The sequence below is a fragment of the Chlamydotis macqueenii genome, chromosome 10 (genome assembly GCF_036417535.1).
Source record: "Chlamydotis macqueenii isolate bChlMac1 chromosome 10, bChlMac1.mat, whole genome shotgun sequence".
NCBI lineage: Eukaryota > Metazoa > Chordata > Aves > Otidiformes > Otididae > Chlamydotis > Chlamydotis macqueenii.
The window spans coordinates 15908937-15930035 of record NC_141565.1 but is presented as its reverse complement, the minus strand read 5'-3'; the positions used below and the strand labels follow the sequence as shown (position 1 = coordinate 15930035).

The window sequence follows — 21099 nt, the reverse complement described above, 5'->3', positions numbered from 1 at the left end:
GGAGAGCCTGATGGACCTTGTTGCTGGAAATGTGTTTTGTTAATCTGTCATGCTTGCCCTTTATAAGTGGGGAAATTAAGGTTTTCTGCTGTTCATTATTAGCAATAGTTGTCTGCCTGATTTTCAAAGCTGGAAATGTGACTGTGTCTCCTTTTCCCACTGTAATGCAGTGCTCGGTGACTTGTGGTCAAGGTAAGGCAACGCGACAAGTGATCTGCATCAATTACAGTGACCAGCTGGTGGATAGGAGTGAGTGCGATCCAGACGACCTCCCTGCCACTGAACAAGACTGCTCCATGTCTCCTTGTCATCCAAACAGCCATGACTACGGCAGGCCCATCCACCCTTTCCTCTATCCGGATCATCGCCTGAAACTGCATCCCGGAGGCAGCCCGAACCGAAACCGTGCACACATACCGGGAGGCAATCAGTGGAGGATTGGCCCGTGGGGTGCTGTAAGTGCCCTGGTTTTCTTATTTCCAGTTTGTTGTTGGGTTTGGTAGGTTTGTTTTGTTTTGGGTGTTTGGGTTTTTTTTTTGCCCCTGGGCTAATCCAGGATTTTTTTAACATCACCACGCAGGGAAAAGAGGGACCCTTCTCCCCACTCCTTGCTCTCCGCTCACGCAAACGAGTGTTGCAGTAGGGCTCAGGCATCACTTCTCAGCCTCTCACACCTATCTCGCAGCCTTTCCAGGCAGAAAGCTGGCAGCATCATTTTCCACGGGGCAAAGGCCAGCCTCTGCTTCCTGGCTGTCTCCTGGGACACTTAGAGCTGTGCAGAGCTGTTGCCAATGCTCAGCAGAGCCTTAATGCCAGCTCCTCTCACCCCAACCAGTGCAATGCTTTATCACAAAAGTCCCTAAAGGGAATTAAGCACAAATGGGATGTCAAACACTGCGTTAAAGGCAGTGGAGATTACTCACCTGCTTAAAACTAGGCTCGTGTTTATTTTCGTTGCTTAGTCAGCACCTAAGTCATTGCACTGCTATTAGTAATAGCTGGGTTTTGAAGTTAATAATGCCTGTTAGCTGTATTAAATGTCTAGCGGTGCGTTCCCACGGTGCAAGGCACTGGGAAGGAGCTGGGAATGCAAAATTATTCCTGGAAATAATGAAGCTGTGGGCAATTGTGTCTTCCAGTGCTCTAGCACGTGTGCAGGGGGGTTCCAGCGTCGGGTCGTGGTGTGCCAGGATGAAAACGGATACACCGCGAATAACTGCGATGAGAAAAACAAACCCATGGAGCAGAGATCGTGCGAATCTGGCCCCTGTCCGCAGTGGGCTTATGGCAACTGGGGAGAGGTGAGTGCACCATTCATCCTGGGCTCCCTGCGCAGGGGAGGGCTTTCATTAGCAGATGGCTGAAAAATGGGAGAAGAGGGAGATATTGCGATGACACTTCTTAAAAAGATTGGAGCACGAAAGGCAGCCTCTGATAAATGAGAATACCTTAGCAACTGCTTGGTGGTGTTTGCCCTTCCATTTGTCATGGGAAAATTTTCTTCCTGGGCAAAAGCAAATTCTACAAAAATTGAGATTTTTTTTTTTTTTCTTTTTAAGAGAAGTCTAGTATAACTGAAGGCCATTTTTCTTAATAAAAACACTGCTCCCTTCTGAAAAGTCATCTGAGACGAGCAGTTAGAGATGTTAGCCTCCAGTTGGGTCTGGCAGTGTCATCGTGGGGCAGCGTGAACAGCTTTAGGAACAGAGAAGCTGAAGCATCTGATGCCCCATGTGAGGCTCATGCAGCATTTGGGGGAATTTGACTGGAGTGGATTGGTTGGGAGTAGAAACAACTATGGGGTCTCAAGAGGTGCTAATGCTTCAAGCGACCAGTCAGCAGTATTTTTGCTGCCCTGACGGTGATTACTCTGTCCTCTGCTGACTTGCAGTGCACGAAGCCATGCGGGGCAGGGACGAGAACACGGCTGGTGGTATGCCAGCGCCCGAACGGAGAAAGGTTTACGGATCTGAGCTGTGAAATCCTTGACAAGCCACCAGACAGAGAGCAGTGCAATGTGCAGGACTGTCCTAGAGATGCTGCCTGGAGCGCTGGTCCTTGGAGCTCGGTACGACCATAAACTCTTTCTCTTTGTGAACAGTTTTGTGGATATCCCGTAACAACAGATTTAATTTGCTTCAAACCAAGGTGCTAATGCTTCGTGTCTTAAAACTGCACTTAAAGAGGATTATTGACAATATATTCAGAATAACACCTGTTCAGGAAGGGCTTACGTTAGGGGAGCTCGAGTCCTTTAATTTAAAAGGCACTTTCTGCTAAGTAGCCACCTTTGTCCGTTTTATTACACTGTGCGAGCGCTGTGCATTGTGAGTCTTGGTTCTGACTGAGTTCTTTGCATATGAATTTAAACCTGGCATTTAAGCAGTACATTTCCATTGAAGTTAAATTGTTCTGATCTTTAATGGTAATACTGCACTGTGCACCTACTGGTTTACCAGTCGCGTGTTCTCTGCCAAAAACAAGATGACAGGGGAAAACGTGTACTAAATTGCATCAACTCCCAAGTGTGTACAGAGGTGTGTGCGTGTCCCTGCCTGCCCACCAGACAGCTATGTAGAAACACGTGTACATTCCCACCCGTGCTCTGTTTCTGTTCCCGTTTATGTATAACATGAGTGTGATGCGCTGTGCAAAGGCACCTGTAAGATATTCTCATGCGTCTCTCTGGTTCTGGGGAATTATTGCTGGGCCTGATCTCCAGCTGCTGCTCTGGTTATCATTGTCAGCAAGGGAGCAGCAAGATGGTGGAAGACTTAAACCCCTGGGAGTTCCCTAATAACATAAAAGTGTGTGGAGCAGAGGTGTCTCACCCTGCTCCTTTGCTGCTGGAGGAGTCTGCTACACAGATGCTCTTGCGATGGCAGAGCGGCTCTGAACCAGGGGGCTGGGGTGCTATTTTGGGTCCCACAGCTTTGAAATTCTCCCTGCCCAGAGCAGCAGCTTCTCCTCAGCACGGAGCCCCGGTGTGCAGCCTGCACAAGGCGCTTCTGGCGTGCTGGAAACCACGGACCTGCTGGTTCTGGAGTGTCCTTTGTACTAATATCAATCTTTATTGCATATGTTGTTATAAAAGCATTTGAAGAAGATTTTTTAAAAATTCAATTGGACTCAAAAGCACTTTATAGAAAAAAAAAAAAGCATGTTTGTAATGTATTAGACTTCTTTAATTGTCATGGTTTGAAAAGTCATCTTGCTAAAACGTAACGGCACTCTTGTTTCTGCGGGTGCTTTCAGTAACGCAGATGCCATCAGTAATGCTCCTCAATATTTTTGTCATACCTCAGTGAGTTATGCAATAGCCATAAAACTGCTGAACTGGTATTTATATGGTGCTTCACCAGTACAAGGGACAGTGATATGAAATATTTCATTTGAGGTGCTAATGTATCACTTGGATGCTGATATAGTTGGTGCTAAAAATGAGCGAGGGCAGCTAAGCAGAGCCAGCAACCCGCGCGGTGGCTTCCCCGCAGAATTGCTGGCTGGGAGTTGCTGCCAACCTGTGTTACCTGTGCTGGACCATTCGCAAGAACCAAAGGTGCGGACAGAGTTGTGTTGCATTTTGGTGTGGCTCAGCATTCAGCCTCTTCACAGATGTTGAGGAGCAGGCTCCAGGGCTGCATCTGCTCCTCTGTGGTGGAAATGCAGGGTGCAGTCCTGCATTTCAGTTTTGGGTGGTTCCCTTGACTCTACTAAGTCGTATTAACCTTGGTGGGTTGTCCCACTCGGTCCCTGGGAGCAAACGGGATGTTGGGCAAACAGGCAGAGGGCAGGGGCACCCGATCCTGCCTGCAGCATCTCCCCCCAGCCTTCCGCAGGTGAAGGGGCTGCGGAGCTGAGCCCCAGTCATTGCCACAGTGTGACTTGATTTCTCAGGTCTCACTACCACGGTGTCCTTTGGCTCTGACGTAGGGGACCCCAGAGCTCTTTGAAGACTGAATTGTATCTATGGGGTTAAAAGGGCTTCATGTCCCTCCTGAAAAATGCTCCCCATATATGTCTACCTCGTGCTACTACTGTAGGTAGTAACATCCAAATTTTTTTTTCCTTAGTGTGATATCACCTGGATTTGCTTTAGCTCTGTCATCTGTTGCCAACATCATTCTGTAGCTGTACGTACTTCATCCGTTGGGATGGAGTGTCACTACCATATTTTTTTGGTCACTTTTGAAACAAGAGTATAGTATTAGCTGAAACTTTTCAGCAGTATGGATTTATGTATTTATGTAAAAGTGTATTTATTTTTCCAATATTGTTATTTAATTTTATAAATATTGCATACATTTACAATGTTTAATGTTAATGTTGAACAGTGAAAATTAAAGACAAGTAGAATATAATCATAAATGAATTTGTATAATGATTTCTTGAGTCTTTTGCTACATTAAGATCATATACTTAGTTTGGGTAACTTTTACTAAATTTTCTGAAATGGCACTGCAATGTTCCATTTTTTGACTCGCTTTTATTTTGCTTGCTTTGTTCTCCAACAGAAATTGTCATTCTCGATAATTAAACAAACACAGTTAAAAGTGTATGAAATACGAAGTTTGGATAAATAATTTCTTGTGAGCATCTGATTGGCGTAGCTTCACTCAAGTTTCAGTGAAATTAGTACTACGGAATACATACAAATTAAAGTGGAGAGAGTCTGAAGGGTTCAACCCTCAGTCCTCAGGCAAAAATTCCACGGGGATTTTATACAGTAAACAAATTATTTTATCTGACTGGTTAAATCCAGGTTTTAAAGAGATCACTAAATGAATAAACAGATTTTGTATGTAAATGATAATTTTATAACAGGAGACTGGGGAGATGCCTTGTCATTACATTGTATGTTCCAAGAGGACTAAGAGGAGGTGACACTTTGATTTCTTCGCTTGTTTAAGAACATGTATTTAAACACTGCAGAATTGTACGCCATGTGATAGACTTGACCTTTTTTATTAAAATAATGCTTTAGAAAACATGCAGACTGTCACCAGGATACAGAGACTGTTTTTTCTCCTCTGAATGCCTCATAGTACGAATACAGATCTCCGTACACTCTCTCGAATGCCGAGAGGAAATCTTGCCATGTTCTCCAGAACGAGGGAGATGCTCAGGGAGGGTATCATCCATCACTTCGCTTAAACCTGAGGCTGAACCCACTTATCTCGGAGCAGATCTGCTCCTTGCAATAATCTCTGAAATTTTGGTGCTGTAGATTTTACCATAACATACAGCTGTATCCTGATACAATTTATGAATAATTCACTTGTCATGGGCTTCTCATTCTTTCTGAGTTAGGAAAGGGGCACAGATAAGGTAAAACAACTCTATGTCACAACACCGTGTCCTGGTTCAGTCGGGTGAGTCACGTGGGCTCCGCTGCCGTGGGATGGTAATCGTTTGAATTGGACCTGTGGAAAATGGATGGGTGGGGTTTGGGGTCTGGGTGGTTGGTGTTTTTTTTTTTTTCCTGAAGAACATTATAGTTTTAAAAGTAATCTGCTTTGTCAAGTACCTATTGTGTTTGGATATCAAAAGTTCTAGCTGCTGAAGCAATGGTTGCGTAGCTCTTAGTGCCCGCAAAACAGCGGTGTGTGCTTCCTAGCTCTTTATCAAATGGGCAGAAATGCTGGTGTCTCAGTTTTTGAGGGCTGTTTGATCTGACAATGAAGAACTGGAAGCTTAGTGTAAGATAATTAGGCTATTAGCTGGCTAAACATCAAACTGCTACTGTCAATGTGAATTCAAGTTTGCGTTAGGAGGATGATGCCGTATCCCCTTCGCCAGAGCTGGAAGCTGGTGGCACGGATGGCTTTGCAGGGCTCTTTGGCTGCATGCAGGGATGTAAAAGCAGCGAAGGGGCTCTGGACTGGGTGGGAAGCGGGAGGACTGCCTGGCCACCAGCTGTGTTGGGGAGTTGGTGCTCAGGAATTTTAATCTTAAAATTGGTGTCCATGGGAAGTTCACGTTATTTGTATTTAATTCTTTTCAAAGCCCTAACACATTGTTTACAAAATGCTGACTGCAAATAGGCTGTTCAACAGCAATATTCTCCATGTTGTTGTTCTGATAATATTCTTAGCGGGCGGGATGTCAGCTCTTGCTAAGGCAGAAGTGATAACCAGGGGCGGATTTGGTTGCAAGTGTATATAACTCTGCTGTTCTCTTCCTCTCTTCTGCAGAAAGTGAATTTGCTGTGACAGCAGCATTACTGAGCTGCTGTATGAGTCTTTACACGTGTTTTTGCAATAACAAAGCCATCCTTGAAAATGAAGTGATAGGCACGCTGAACTCTGCAGTCACTCAGTGATTTACATTGCTTTTTCTGTCCTTCATTCATATGATGTTCGTTCAGGCTCTGAGACTGCGACAGCAAGTCTGTATTTCTCTGTAGTGCCAGGTATTATCAGAAAACTAATGAAATCAATCCTGCCTACCTGAGAGGCTGTGGGGGAAGGACAAATGTTGCCGCAGCAGAGGAAGGCTGCACGTGTGGTCCTAGCACCCATAACCCAGGCAGAGGGATGCACTGGCTGGCTTGCCTGTCCTTAGAAAAACAGGTAGAAATAGGTGCCTTAGTGAAGATAGAATAAAGCTGATTCAGACCGAAATGAGAATTTGGTAGCCTATGGATATCCTCAGGCATCTGTCTGAAGCTGTCTCCGTCTCGGGGCTGTTTACTGTACGCTTAGGCTGGCCCACCAAGGCTGCTGTCCCTCTCAGGCCCCTGGCTGTCTCCCCTCTAGAATCAGTCAGACCGACTGACTCCAGGGACTGCCGGTTCCTTGTGCTGATGAAAGGCAAGAAGTTGTCTGCTTTGGTTCCGCAGTCAGAAAAAGGCCTTTGACAGTGCAGACCTCTTTGCTTTTGTTTAAAAAAAGCAAACCAGATCCATTTCAGCCCTTCCCTGTACTCCCTGCTGTATGTCATCCATCCAGAGCATCCCACTGCTGGTGCCCAGCTTCAGCTACTCTCCAAAACTGCACGTCCCTGAGTGACAGCTGGTGTGGGCAGAGCCATGCCAGCCATCTTACCATCTACCTATTCACTGCCTTGTGCCCTTCTCAGAGCTTGTCCCAGAGGGTAAATGCTGTTGGGGTTTTTGTTTGTAGAGCTTCAGCTCGTTGCTCCTCTGGGACAGGGGTAAGGGATGCTCCTGCAGCTCTTTCCTCAGCTCGGTGCCCCCTGTCCCTGCTGAGGCTCAGAGCCACAGCTGGTGGCTCTAGACCAGTTACAGGTGGGTGAAGCCAGTGGTAGCCAGCTGTCTGGCAGAGGAACATCAGGTTTTTTTCCTCTCTTGCTACTCTAAAATCTTCAATTTTTTTTCCCTTTCCATTTTTATTGTTTCCCTGTTATCACCAGATATCTTTCATTGCTGCTTCTGCTTCTCCTTAAATAAGGAGAACTATATAGGTATACTTCTGCTATCAGTTTTGCTGTCATCCTGTTTACTATGATGTGAGCAGGAAAACAGCCATGGAAGCCCATCTGCTACACTACAGGTGAGGGACTACCCTGCGGCCCTGTGCCCGTAGCCCTGAGCCTGCACCGAAGGCAGCTCCTTGCAGGACTGTAATGCGCAGCTCCTGCGATCCACGCTCCTCCCTTGCAGGCACTCCTTAGTCTTTGCAGCCGTTGTGATCTGACCTGGTGGTTAAATCCAGCATCTTTCAGTCTGATGGAGAATTAAAGAGACCGGGCAGAAGCATCCTCTCTAACCTCCCTAATGCAGTGCCTGAATGCTGGGGAGGTGCCAGGGTAAGGAGCTGCAGAGAATGGCCAGTCTCTGCTGCTCTCCTTCAGTAGCCTCTCCTGTTGTCTCTGCCAGGACAGAAGTGAGCTAGACCAGTGGTTGGACTCAGGAAAGTTATTTTCTTGTATCTTGAAACTTTCCTCTTTCCCCCACCCCCAGATGCTGCCTCTTTTCCCAAGTTCCTCAGTGCATTTTCCCAGTCAGAGCAGGTAACTCCAGTAGTATTCACTGATGTTTCTTGCCACATATAGTCCAACCCATGCTTCTGTCTTAACTTACTGTAAAATACTTGCCTTTATCCTCCCAAAGAAGTACAGTGACTGTTGGGCTGCATTTGGTTGTACAGCTGGCCTGAGCTTGAACAATAAGTGGTGGGACTGCTGCTCAGCATTTGGTTGTACAGCTGGCCTGAGCTTGAACAATAAGTGGTGGGACTGCTGCTCAGCGATGACTGGTGTCAGTCTTCTTGTCATGGTCAACTCATCCAGACTGCTGCCTTCGTAAAGTCTACAGACATCCTATACACGCACGTATGCATACACTCACACACATGGGAAAAAAAGCAATAAATAAAAGCACCAGTGCTAGGAACACTTGTCCCCCAAAGCACTGGCTTTGAGTGCAGTAATTGAAATGCATGTTGTATTAGTCCCGTTAGATTGCAGGAGACGTGTTAGAGCAGTAACAGGCTTTCAAGGATGTGCTGCGAAGTTCAGCAGCCTCAAGCAGATCCCAGAGCTGAGCTGGGCGTTGGGAAGCCTGTGTGTGTTTTTGCCTGCGTTCCACATTCACACTGTGTACCTCAAACTGCAATAATGACCGTCACTCAGATTCTAGGGACTGTAGTGTTTAGAAACAAGGATGTGTGATGGTGAGGGACACCAAGCACAAAGGCATTTACTGTGTCTCCTCACAACTGATTTGTGCAGCCATTAAGGAAAAACAGTGTTGTGAATTTTGTTCAAAGGGCACTTAATACTCTAATCATGTTTTAATTTTTACTAGCTCGCGGGGAGGCGAGTGAGCCAGCAGCATGGATGAAAATCTATCTGATGCCCAAGACTCTGTGCAGGCTGAGAGCGTTTGGTCCCTAGTGCATTAAACCAAGATTTTTCTTGATAATACCGGGAAGTAAGAAGCAGCGCAAGGCTCCTACAAATCCCTGGTGTGATGCACACCTGTGCAGTAGGGCTGCCGTACTCTGGAGAGCTCTTTACTTTGTGTTTCACTCCATCGGATGCAGAGAAATCCTCTTCTTGAATGAAACTTCTAAATGCCATCATAATACAATTGTTCGCTAAAAACATGAAGTGTCAGTTAGCCTCGGCTGCTCGCTGCTTCAATTGCTACTTTCCTAAAAGTGCCACAGCATGGAAAATAGGCTTCATCAGCGCCTTCTACATCGCATTATACTCGCGTCCTTGGGTAGCTCCTCAAATAAGGAGGAGATGCATGAAATACCATCTAACGCCTCCCTTGCTGGAGAGACCTGCAGTGGCTATTTGGGGGCTTTTGCTTGTTTGTTCTTGGAGTTAAATAGCATGGAGCAGGGCAGGGGCACAGCTTTTAAGGCAGATTTCTGTGTTCACATTCCTGCTGTTTTCTGCACGCGGTGAAGTCTTTGTATGAGATGTAACAACGGGGCAAGCGAAAGTTGGGTAGAAGGTGCTACTTAGTAGGTGGACACTATGGAAGAGAAGATGTATGGCTTCTCCTCCTGCTGCAGTTATCTGCTTTTCTCCCATATATCTTGTGAGGTTTCCCAGCTCAGGGAAATTATTGTATTGACTTCAGTGCTCAGGGCCTCAAATCTTGCAGGAATTAAAGAGCGCAAGAGCATCCTGCTGGAGGAACAGGCTCCAGACACACCAGCCTCTTCCCTCTGCTGCAGCAATACATCAAGTTGGACCCTTTTATTTGAGAAATTTCCCGGGTTTTTTTGTTTTTTTTTTTTTTTTTTGGTTTTTTTTTTTTTTTAACCTATGATGAGACTTTATTTGAGGTCTCTGCAGCTTGGTTTGGCAGCAGGAAGGTGAAGGTTTAGTGGATTGTTTTACTTCTCCCTTTTGCAAACAGTCACTTGGGAAACTCTGTGCCTTTGCTGCAGAGCAGCCAGAGGACAGGGGCCCTGCGTGCACTGCAGAGCCAGGGCGAGCTGGAGTGGATGTTCCCTCTCGCCCGTGCCCGGGGTGAGGAGCACTGCTTGGGGACACGGGGCTTCAGCCTGCTTCTGCGCACAGCAAGGGCCGCCCTTTGCTCCAGGAGGGCTCCCTGGGATGTTTCCACAGGGGTTCTGGACAGTGCTCACAAACATACTTGGACTACACACTCCAAAATCCCTAATGTTCATGTCTTTTTTTTCAGTCTTCCCGTTACTGAGGGAAGTCAGCATGGATGCAGCATTTCTAAAGCCTTTCCGAACTGCAGTGCAATGCTTTGGCGTGCTTTGCTCAGCTCTCTGGTCTAGTTGACCTCCCTTGAATGTAGAGACCCCTCTTCCCTTTTAAACGTACGAAAGTCAGATGTATTTTCTGGCCTTATACCAGCTAAAATTACCATGACCATGCGCTCTTGGCGCCTGTATGCGTTAAGGTATGGGTCCTTCCTACAGTTTTGCAGGAAAGGAAAGGAAAAGCCTAGCTGGGTGAATCCTGCCCTGAGGACCACACTCCCACCGCGCGGGCACGGTCTTCTCACTGCGCTGATGCAGCCAGGCATGAGACGACGCTAAAACAGATTGGGGGAAGAATAGGGTTTCAAAGCAGCTAGGAACAAATATTATGTCCTAAACATCTCCTGAAGTGCTTTAGCCACTGGAGAAACAAACCATAGCGTGAAGATGTGCGCTTGTTTGAAGCCTGTTGCTTGTCTCACTGAGTCTGAGGGAGTTACCTGCTAAATTACCTTGCTGTTGTGAAGCTAATTAAGGCAGTTTGGATGATACAGAACCTCTGTTGCTGGATAACGCACAACTTTTCAGACATCCAGTAAGGACTCAGCTGATAAGGAGGGATCCAAGCTTTCCTTGGTGGTGTACCTTGCAGTGTCCTTTGCACTTAAGAGACCTCAGAGGTGCGGGTGTCACTGGGCTGTGATTTCAGCATCTGATAGCAGCAGTGTAAGCTAGAGTAAGAGCTGATCTATGCTAATAGGTTGATGAAATCTTAACTCTGAGGGTTCATGGTTGGGCTCTGCGTGCAGCTGGAGAAGTTTGACACCCAGGAGCACAGCCCCTCATGGGCAGGGGATGTAAAGGGTGGTAAGGCTCTGTCGTATTTCTGCTTTATTTCACCCAGTACATGTTTCAGCTTAGATTGTTGGAAAGGATGAACAAGGGATTACTTACGAGCGCTTACTTTCTGTATAATCCTTAACGTGTGGAAATCTAAACCTACAAGGATTGATTTTAATTTCCTCCAAAAAGTTGCTCCTGGCAGAATCTGATAAAACCATTTTTAGTCTAATTCTTCCCAGCCCTGCACTTGGTGAGCTCTCAGAGCATACCTATCTCTAGGAATTCATTTGGTGATCACCGCAGCTTGCATTCATTATCTCAAATACCTCCCAAATCGTTGGCTGATGCATGGGGGCCTGGAAAAGTGGCCTAACAGCATTTTCTGAAACTTTTCACTTTGGGGGGAGAATGTCCTCAGATTCTTGATGTTTGCTTTTCTGCCCTGTGTTGAGCTGCCTATTCAGTGCAGAAAGCTGACAAGAAGTGGAGCCGCTCTGTAGCTCTTGACTGATCGGTTCTGCCTCTTTCTTTTTACCAAGATTTGCTCATTTGTGCCCAGGGCTGTTGAGTCCTTTCGGTGCCAGACCGACCTCGCTCCGAGCCTCCAGCCCGGTCATGGCACAGCCGTGACACAAGCTCCCAGTGTGGAAGAGCAGGTTACAGGCTCCTGTGGGAGGGTCACAACCTTGGCCCAACCAGCTGGAAATTTTGTACAAATTTTTAAGACCTTTTGGGATACATACTCTGTTTTTTACCTGCTGCCAGCCCAGTGAATTTAATAACAGCCTTCCTATGTTGGAGAGGGCTTAACGAACAAGATGTACCCTCACCTTCCAGTACGTCAAACTAGGAAATGCAGGAAGGTTTAAAGCAATTTGCACATTCTTGGTAAAACAGAATGATCTTCGTCATTCCTGAACTCTGAAACAGCAACCAAGTTTCTGTGGAAACAAAAAACACAAGCTTGCCGCTGCGCTGGAGCAGAGCGAGGTGTTGCAGGAGAGATTTAGCATCGTGTTCTGGCCTTTCTGGAAGCAGTTGATATGGAAATATTTTTGTCATATTTATTTAAACTTTTTTCCTTGCATTTGCTAGGCAGTATATTTATTTGAAAAAATCAGCAGCATACCAATCACTGGTTCTTGGCCTGTTAACAAAACTAATTGTGCAATCAACATAATACCCTGAAATCTATGCTGAAATGCTTTGATCCTAATATTATTAAAGTCCTTTTGTGCTTATTCCCTATGTAGAGCACCAGGTGTGACTGCGCTGATTTTAGGAGATAATAAAGGTGGTAACAAGGGGAAGGTTTACTGGAGTCTTTAGTGTAATGACTGTAGCTGGTTTTTTAAAATATTATTTCTCTATTATTTTATGTGCCACAATCATCTTGGTTTTTTTAAGAAATAACACAATGTGGTGTTTTCGCACTGTTCTCCGTGCCTCACCATGCTCGTGAGTTCACCTAGGGATGTTATTGGTTGCTGTGCCTCTGCCACAGACTGAAAACAGCATTTCAGAGGCAGGTCGACCATGGACTTGCCCAAGTGCATGTGATTTTTGACTCTAGGAAGCTGCTGAGTGAAAAAAATCAATACAATACCTTGGCTATGCCTTCAGGGCTGGATCCAGAGGCGATTAAAACCAGTAGAAGTCTTTCTGTTGACTTCAAAGAGCCTTGGATGAGGCTGTTGTTCCACAGAGCCATCTGTCCCTCCCCAGTACTTTGAAGTAATTTCTGTGAGGGGTGGGGAATAGGAAAGAAAGAAAGAAAGAGAGACAGACATATGAAAGGAGTGATTTTGTCTGTGCTACTCAAATGTTTTAAAGAGGGCAAGGTCAAAGCTTACCTCGCTATGGCACTGTTACTGATAGATACCGTAAGCGGGCAGCAGCGTTTGCAGCGATGAAGAGTCCTGCTGATGAAATGCAAAGTTTTCCCCAGAGTCTGAAATAAATGATGAGGCTGATGGCAGTAGCTAGGTGTATTGCTTCCCTAAGTCACCTGGTGTTGAGATGAAGCCTACTGTTAAGCTATTTTCTGCATGTGGCTCACATATGCTTAAAATCTATGTGCCAAATAAAATTTGGAAACACCTGAGGTGAATTAGAAGGCAGTTATGAAGTAGGCTCTTTGCAAAGGAATTTTCAGTCTCTGATACTTGATTATGTTAGATTATTCAACCTCTCTTTTTTGTCAGTGCAAATGAGATCATAGCTCATGTGTGCATGAAAGCAAATGGGTGGCTTAGATCAAAAAATGCACAGCTGGCTAACTTTGATTTATATTAAAGGCAGACATAGAAATGATTAATTCCAGCATCTTGAGAATTACATTCAAGTATTAAGAAAATTAGACAAACTATGGTTCAGCCTCTGGATGCACTGAGGTATGCATGCAGTCTTGTTTGATGGTGAGATAAATGTCAGAATCGGGCTCCACCCCAAAGTTGAGCAATTTGTAGAAGGGGGATACCAATTTTGGAAGTGACTAGCACCATATTAATTGTGAGATCAAATATTTGTCAACCAACTTCAGGTCCCCAGAAGTGTTCTTGCATTGTTGCACTATGGGGTTATTCTTCCTTTAGAATAAGTAGCGGATCCAGTGTATTTTTAAATTACAGAAAAGATGCACTTGACTGTACCGGCTTGGGATGTGGGGCAAGAGAAAGTCCTGTTCAAGCATGTGTGAATGTAGTCTTCAGCTTTGGCGGTCACAGTAAAGTGGCATCAACCTGCACTTACTGAGGAGCACACAAATTTTTGCTGAAGTATCAGTGTTGATGTTTAGTCCCAAGATAGTAAATGGGTGAAAGTATTAGAAGTTTACAGCTGGGTTGGGTAGGATTTGACATTTCCTTCCTGCTGCTGACATTCATTGCCTGGGGAGAGATGTAGAAAGAATGAAAAAATGAACTTCTGATGAAATTTGAAGGCTTATAAAAATAGGATAGCAGTAACTCAATCTTTTTCCTGTTGATACAAAAAAAAAAAAAAAGTGAAGTTTATGAATCTGGGTAACTCATGAAAGTCTTATTTTAGAACAAGGGACAGCATTTCCTCTGTTTCTCAATACAAGGTTTAACGTTGCTGTTTGGGGTTTTTGGCCAATCTTGAAATTGGAGCTGGACTCAGGAAAGCTCAGAAGTGGCCATCCCTGCCATAGGCTCATCTGGCTTCCCGCCTCTTGCGGAGGACCATCATTAACGGCCCTAAAACCCTATTGATTGCAAGGGACTTCAGCTGCCTTTTGTCAATCTGCAACAGTCTTCCAGCAGGAAAGCAGCCTTTTCCAGGACATCGCTTATGCAACCTTTTAAGCAGCAACATCTGATCTTATGAGTTACCTCCATTTCTCCCCACGTTGATCTGAACTTTTCCATTTTGGAGCATATTACTGCTCCCTCGCTGGTTCTTTGTGTACCACTTAACACAGTAGGAGCTGAATTATTTGGAAGTAGTGCTGTAATTTAAAATAATCACAGCTGCCAATGCATATGCCAATTTCAAATCGAATGGATCTTCTAGAGCTGCTACATGTATAAATTGTAGGTTTTTAGGTTTTAAATGTATCTGTAGACTGGGAAGAGCTTGGGCTGTAATTTGTTTCTTAGGAAATGTACTGATGGGGTGGCTCCAAAATGAAGGAAGAAGCCTCATCTCTGAAAAGAAAGCAGAACATTTTGTGTTGAGAGATGGTTGAACCAATGTGTTTGTGCTCAAGGATTAAACCGGGATGCTTGTGACATAGCATGTAATGACTTGCATAATGTGTAATGAAGAATTAGAAGCTGAGTCTCTGGGTGCATCATGCTGAGTAAGAGGCTTGTTCTACACGAAACTGTCATATTAAATTCTTGTCGTGGTTCCAGACCCCTTTGATTTCTAAATCTTTTGGAGGAGACTAATCTGAAATCAAAGTGAAGTTGCTTAGGGTTTGCATGCCAGAAGTGGTCACATTTGAAAAAGTTCAGTGAACCTGCAGAGGGAGGTTGAAATTAGTTGCTTCGCTACAAAGCTTGCAGCTAACATACCTGCTGATTTGCTTTTTGCTTTCATTCTTCAGGCTCTACCTTCTTGCCACCTTCTGAGTTGTTTTCAAAATGCATAAATCTTAATGATGAGCATGTCCTGGTTTCAGTCTGTTTAGTAGAAAAAAAAAAAAAAAAAAGTAAATCAGTCTACACTGGTAAAACAAACATGAGCTTTACTAGCAAGGACATGGAAAGACTGCGTTTTTCTCTTCTGCCTTGTCCTTTGTGCAGTTATTTCCCATTGCGAAGGTGTATATCACGCTTTACTCTCATGATTTACCAACATTTTACCTCCCTTTGTACCAAGGTAAATGGAAATGGTTCCTTTCAAGTTCTAAGTAGGTACTGAGGGGCTCCTGCCTTGATCCCTGTAAGATGACTCTGCTCCTTTGAAACCACTGGAGCAATGCCAGGAATCTCGCCTGTTATCCCTGCTGAATGTCAGCCGCTTTCTCTATATTGATATTGGCATTTTGGGGGGGCTTTGACCAAGAAGATCATGCAATATTGAGTGCAAATGGGAATGTTTCCAGCGGTTAAATTCTGCCCTTCCGCATCCCCCTCGAGCTTTGTGTAGTCTCCATGGATGTGGGGATGTGCTTTTTGGTCCAGTTGAAAGAAAATGCCCTGGCCCATGTACAACCACGTAGATGGCCCTGTGTGAAAGCTGATCTGTTGTTACTTTATATTTACAGTGTTCTGTCTCCTGTGGAAGGGGCCAAAAGCACCGCAATGTGTACTGTTTGTCAAAGGAAGGGAGGCATGTAGAAGAGGATTATTGCAAACACCTTGCTAAGCCCAATGTGCAAAAGAAATGCAGAGGGGGCAGATGTCCGAAGTGGAAAGCAGGAGATTGGGGACAGGTGAGACGCCTTGTATACCCTTTTGCACCCTTTGGTATTCTTCCTCCATCCGGTTGGTTAGAAGCTGTTTTCCCATCACTTCTGTCCTTTTCAATTTTTCAAGGGTAAAAGTTTTGGGCCAAATCCTCAGCTGGTGTAAAACAGTGTAGCTTCATGGATAGGAGTGAAGCAGCACTGGTTTTTACCAGCCAAAAACTTGGCAAATTGCTTTTTGTATCTAACTGAAAGCAAATTCCTTAGTATATAATACAAAAGTGAATCTACTATTTATTCATCTTTTTAATATCGTTATTATTTAAATAGGTCACAGTCCAAGCAAAATCTTCCTTAGTTTTGAGAAATCTGAAATTGATTTTATTATCAGCTTCCTGGGAAAGCCTAAAGAACAATCTGAGCTGTTGATTGAAAATGCTTTTCACTACCTTTTGTTTCTAACAAGCTCATCGGTTAATTTTGCTTCATTAAGAAGTCAGACACTGATGCATAGAGCAGAGGCTGCTGGAAATGTGAAAGTGATAGGAGTTATTAAGCATCTCGTTTGCTGAAAGCATAGCTTGAATCCTTCTTTTGCTGAAAATAATGTCTTTGTCATCACCTTGAATCTGCTGCATCAGATTTTTATCTCTGAACCTCGCTTTTCCCTCTACCTCATTAGTGTGCTGATCAGCAGAATTATTGAAAATCCCAGACTAAATGAACTGTTAACTTGTAAAACATCATGTTCTCCTGCTGTCTGTCTTCCAAATTAAGGTACAAAACACCAGTTCTCACTGTATGCAAGTTCCCTGAAAGATAAACCGTTAGCATTGCTACAGGCACCCATGCCAATGTTAGGACTAGGACAGCACGCTCTTGTTTATGTCGACTATTAAAAAAAAAAAACAATAAACCCATTGATGTTGTATGATTGTTTTCAGACTTGTATGTTTTTTAGCGCTTACCTTTGAATTCAGAGGGTAGGAGTATTTGCCATTACATGTGAAAAGGGATAAGATTGCATTCACCATAGAGGTTCAGTTTCTGAGGTCTGGGTCCTCTACCCAAGCTATGGCTGGGAGCACCCAGGTAGCCCTGTGAAAAGCACAGTGCTGCTCCCACACTGCAAATTAAGTCAATATTATTACGTTTATTACCTGCAGGACTGAAACCTCAATTTTATACAGGAAGCTAGACTGGAAAGAAACACCAGGCTGTTAGACAGTCTTGTCATATCCGATTTGCACCTTATTTAAAGTGACTGCTCCTGAAAGCAATTTTTTCCAGCTAATAATTGTAAACATAATAATGTAATGGTCTGTTGATTGCGTTAAAATCCACTAATGTTAATTGATAAAAGTAAGTGTTTTAAAATTCCCAACGTTCCTTCGCCTCATCGGAGTTAATTTTGTGCAAGTGGAGAAAGAAACCCAAGTTAATAGGAGGATGAGATGATTTATGGCCTGAGGTAATCTCCTGTGACTAGGAAATTAAGGAATATTTGTGTGCTAATGATAAGGCTAAGAATAGGCAGTGCTTTTCCAGCATGCGGGGTGGCTCCGCAGCCCGGATCCCTGATGCTGCATGTGCTCAGCCAGCCAGCATCTTGCGTGGGGAAAAAGTAAAGGGGTAGAAACACCCATTTATATTGCAAAAGCAATATAAATCTGGGCTTTTTTAAGCCATCTGAAATGCTCTGTCGTGGCTTCCTTGCACCCTGATCCTTACTGATGCTGGCAGCATTTCTTTGCCTGCGACAGGTGAAGAGTTGGGGGTGTCAGGAGTTTGAGCCCCAGCTGCAGCCGTCCCTGTGAGAGGTGCGCAGGGCTCGCGTGGCTTTGCTCAAGATGTAATGCCTCGCAGCCAGGGTGAATTTAGGGGCTGAGCTTCTCATTAAGACTATGAAACGGGCAGGGGTTTGGCATGCTGAGTACCCAATAGATCAGGATCTAAACGGGCACAGAAACTCCATGTCACCTTCCCCATCACCGGTGCCACTGTTGAAAATAGGAGCTGTGATCAGTTTGCACTTAGATACTATCAAAAAAAAAAAGCTTTCTGAAGGTCTAATTGCCTCCGAGAGATAATCCCAAAGCTGAGCTGCTGTGAGCTGCCTGCCTTTTGTCCTGGGTAAGCCAGTAAAAGTCTGCACGAGAAAAAAGGCAATGTTTTCCTATAAAAGTGCATCCTCTGTCAGATGCACAGGACCTGTTGCATGTGCCTTTAGGGTTTGGTTTTTTTTTCTTTTCCTTTTGATTCAAAAAATCAGGATTAAAAAATACAGGAACAGTTAAAAATTAATCCCAATTGACAGCTGACTAAGCTGGTGCTCTGCTCCCAGGTATTTTTCTCTCTGAATGTTTTGTATTCAGAGGCTGCATAATTCTTTTCTAGGTTGTTATGAATCCACTTTCCTTCAGCAAAGCATTTTTTATATATCCATAATAATCAGAAGGGAAGAAAAACGGCTTTTTTTCCTCCAACTTCTAAATGTGCTTATGTCTGCACTGAAATGTCAGATTTAATGTGTTTGCATCTCCTAAGTAGTATCAATTATGGCCATTTACCTTTCACTTAGCAAAAATACCAATATTTATTCTGCTGTCTGGTATTTACATATTTTAGCTACAGGCTGAAATTCAGCCCTGTCAGAGCATCAGGTAGAGCTGGCACTCAGCAGTCTGGTGATTGGCTTCCTCAGTGGAGAAGGGAAAATGGGAAAATATATAGACTTTATAGAAAGGACAAACAGGCTGCCTGGCTCATGGCATTCCATAGGGGATGTACTTAAGTACTGCAAAGGTTGGCTGCCCCAAACTGAGTATCTTCTGGCAGTGTCAGCCAGATTTATTTCCCCAAGGTAGGCACAGGTTGGCTGACCGGTGTTCTACATTAAAAGAGCCAGGATGAAAATGGTGAAAAAAACCCCTCCTTTTCTTGCCTGTGTAAGAGAGGTGTTATTTTGAAGCCAGCCATAAATCCAGTCGGAGCCACAGCAGTGCTGATGCTGCAGCACAGGCGGTGGGAGGAAGCGCCCCGCAGAAGGAGACGCCTCAACCCGCTGGGTGCAGCACTTATGATAAGTAAGGGAGGAGACATAGCTGGGCACATTCTTTTTAGGTGGGTGGTAAACGCAACCCAAAAGGCGCCTTAGAGCATGGTGTGCCTCCTAGGGTGTATGTTTCTCCAAGTTTGTGGCCGTTATTCAGTTTAACTGTCCCCTATGGAATGCGTAGGGCAAACGGCGCCGTTAATCACGGGGAGGCAGCGCAGCATATGGGAAGCGTTTGCATCACCAGTGACAGAAATCTCACTGCTGCTTTCCAAAGTTAGACAAAAAAAGCTCCCACCCTCTCACAAATATCTGAAGCCAGGCAAATATTCACAGTCAGCTTTCCTTTGGTCCTCTCGGCTTTAGGGGACGTTCGGATAGTGAAGCAAACGGAGCATTGCAGAGGAATGCTCGGCAGAAAAGAGAATTACTTCCCCGTTAGGCACCGCTTAATTCCCTGCCTTAGGAAGGCTCGTTTTTATGGGTATTGCAATAACGCGCTGTAAACTTGTTTTCTTAGTTCCTGATGTATTAATAAGGTTGCTTATCTTAATTGTTAACTCAGCAAATGGCTAATCATAATAGCTGTGTTTTAAATGCGTACCTTTGATTTTTACACGCTTTCTTCTATAAATGTAAATCCTTTTTATTCCAAATCTATATTCTATGCTTTAAGATCTAGCAAGGAAGAATTCATACCAGAGGGACATTAAGTACTGCTCAACATCTTATGGTGTGTAGTAACAATAAGAGATGTTGTGTGAAAGGAAAAGCAAGCTGTTAAAAGCATTGTAGCGTAGATAATACTTTGAAGATGTCTGAGAAACAGACAAATTCAGGCTTTTCTTGCTGTGCCTGGAAGTGGGAAGAAATGTGCCCACAGTGTAATGAAGGGAACATGAAATGCGGTTAATTCCAAGAAGACATTTATTTTCACAAACTAACAGTATGCCCTGGCTCATGTGCATCTTTAGATGCACACTGAAAGAAATCCCAGTTGTATCATACCTTTCCCTCTCTGCTGCCACAGGCTTTCTTCTATATAATTCAAGTTTGCTTTTCATTAAAGTCCGCTCTAGTGACACTTGGGGCATTTGATATATTTTGAACTATCACTTTTTTGAGCTGAGAAGTAATACGCAGAGCTTCGCCACCTCTGGCGTGTTGCGATGGTTTAGCAGCGCCGCTATCTCCAGAGGTTTTTGCAATATAAATCCTGTCCGGGAAATCCTGACCCCACTGAAGCCAACGGCAAAAATTCCCACTGGCTTCAGCGGAGCAGGGATTTCAGCCTGTCTGCTCTGCCCTTGCAAAATTTTTCCCTCATGCGATGAAAAGCCTCACCTGGTAGTTTAAATGCCGGTGTTAGAGCATTGCTATCCCTGCTGTTGAGCACAGGGGAGAAGGCGAGCCCCGGGAACTTACCCTGACAGCTGCAATGGGGTCCATCACTCACCTTTTGTCCCTTCCTCCAGTGCTCGGTGTCCTGCGGCCAGGGCGTCCAACACCGTGCCGTGCACTGCCACAGCGGCACCTCGAAGGCAGCTGAGGAGGCAGAATGCGACCCGGCCGTCCGACCCCCTCCGCAGCGGGACTGCCACCTCCCCGAGTGCCCCACGCACCACTGGGCAGCCGGCGAATGGCAAGCGGTAAGCGTGGACCCCCCCTTCCCCCGGGGTCACGTCACTTGTGCTCTCACGCATGCAGGCGCGCGATGATGCTGGAGATGAGGGGCCACTGAGGAGATCGCTGCCGGAGGGCTGGGGTTTTGGGGTTGCAACCCGGGCTTCTCAAAAACAAAAAAAAAAAAAAAAAAAAAGGCAGAGGAAACACTCATGCGAGCCGACTGGAAGGGGGAGCTGAGAAATACTTCTGTAGGGTTAATTTATTGTTTCGTGCTGCCCTGTGTTTGGCTGGGACCTATGCAAATATCGAGCAGGTTCTGGGTAGGGAGGATTTGGGTGTGTTCCCAGAGGCTGAGCCCTGCCGCGCTGCTCTGGCATTGAGCCCTGTGCATGGAGGTTTGGAGGAACTGGGGAACGTTAGTAATTCCCACTTTCCTGCCCCGTTGCGCCGGCTCTTTCTCACAACTCTCTCCTTTTGCTGAGCTCCCAGTTAGTGCTTTTGGCCAAGCCATGAGCAGCACTGTGATGAGGTCGCCCATGGGA

The 21099-nt window shown here is 45.0% G+C and overlaps 1 protein-coding gene across 3 annotated transcripts in view; it reads left to right on the top strand.

Moving 5' to 3' along the window:
* ADAMTS9 (ADAM metallopeptidase with thrombospondin type 1 motif 9) overlaps positions 1 to 21099 on the top strand; it is an 84584-nt gene that overhangs the window by 44058 nt on the left and 19427 nt on the right. For all 3 annotated transcript variants that reach the window (XR_015259545.1, XM_086755494.1, XM_086755495.1), the window contains 5 exons: positions 171 to 455; positions 1140 to 1301; positions 1892 to 2068; positions 15736 to 15903; positions 20407 to 20580. Coding sequence is in view for 2 of the 3 variants with exons in the window: in XM_086755494.1 (XP_086611620.1) it covers positions 171 to 455; positions 1140 to 1301; positions 1892 to 2068; positions 15736 to 15903; positions 20407 to 20580 (966 nt within the window). In the remaining variant the exon portion in view is untranslated. The remainder of the gene's footprint in view (positions 1 to 170; positions 456 to 1139; positions 1302 to 1891; positions 2069 to 15735; positions 15904 to 20406; positions 20581 to 21099) is intronic.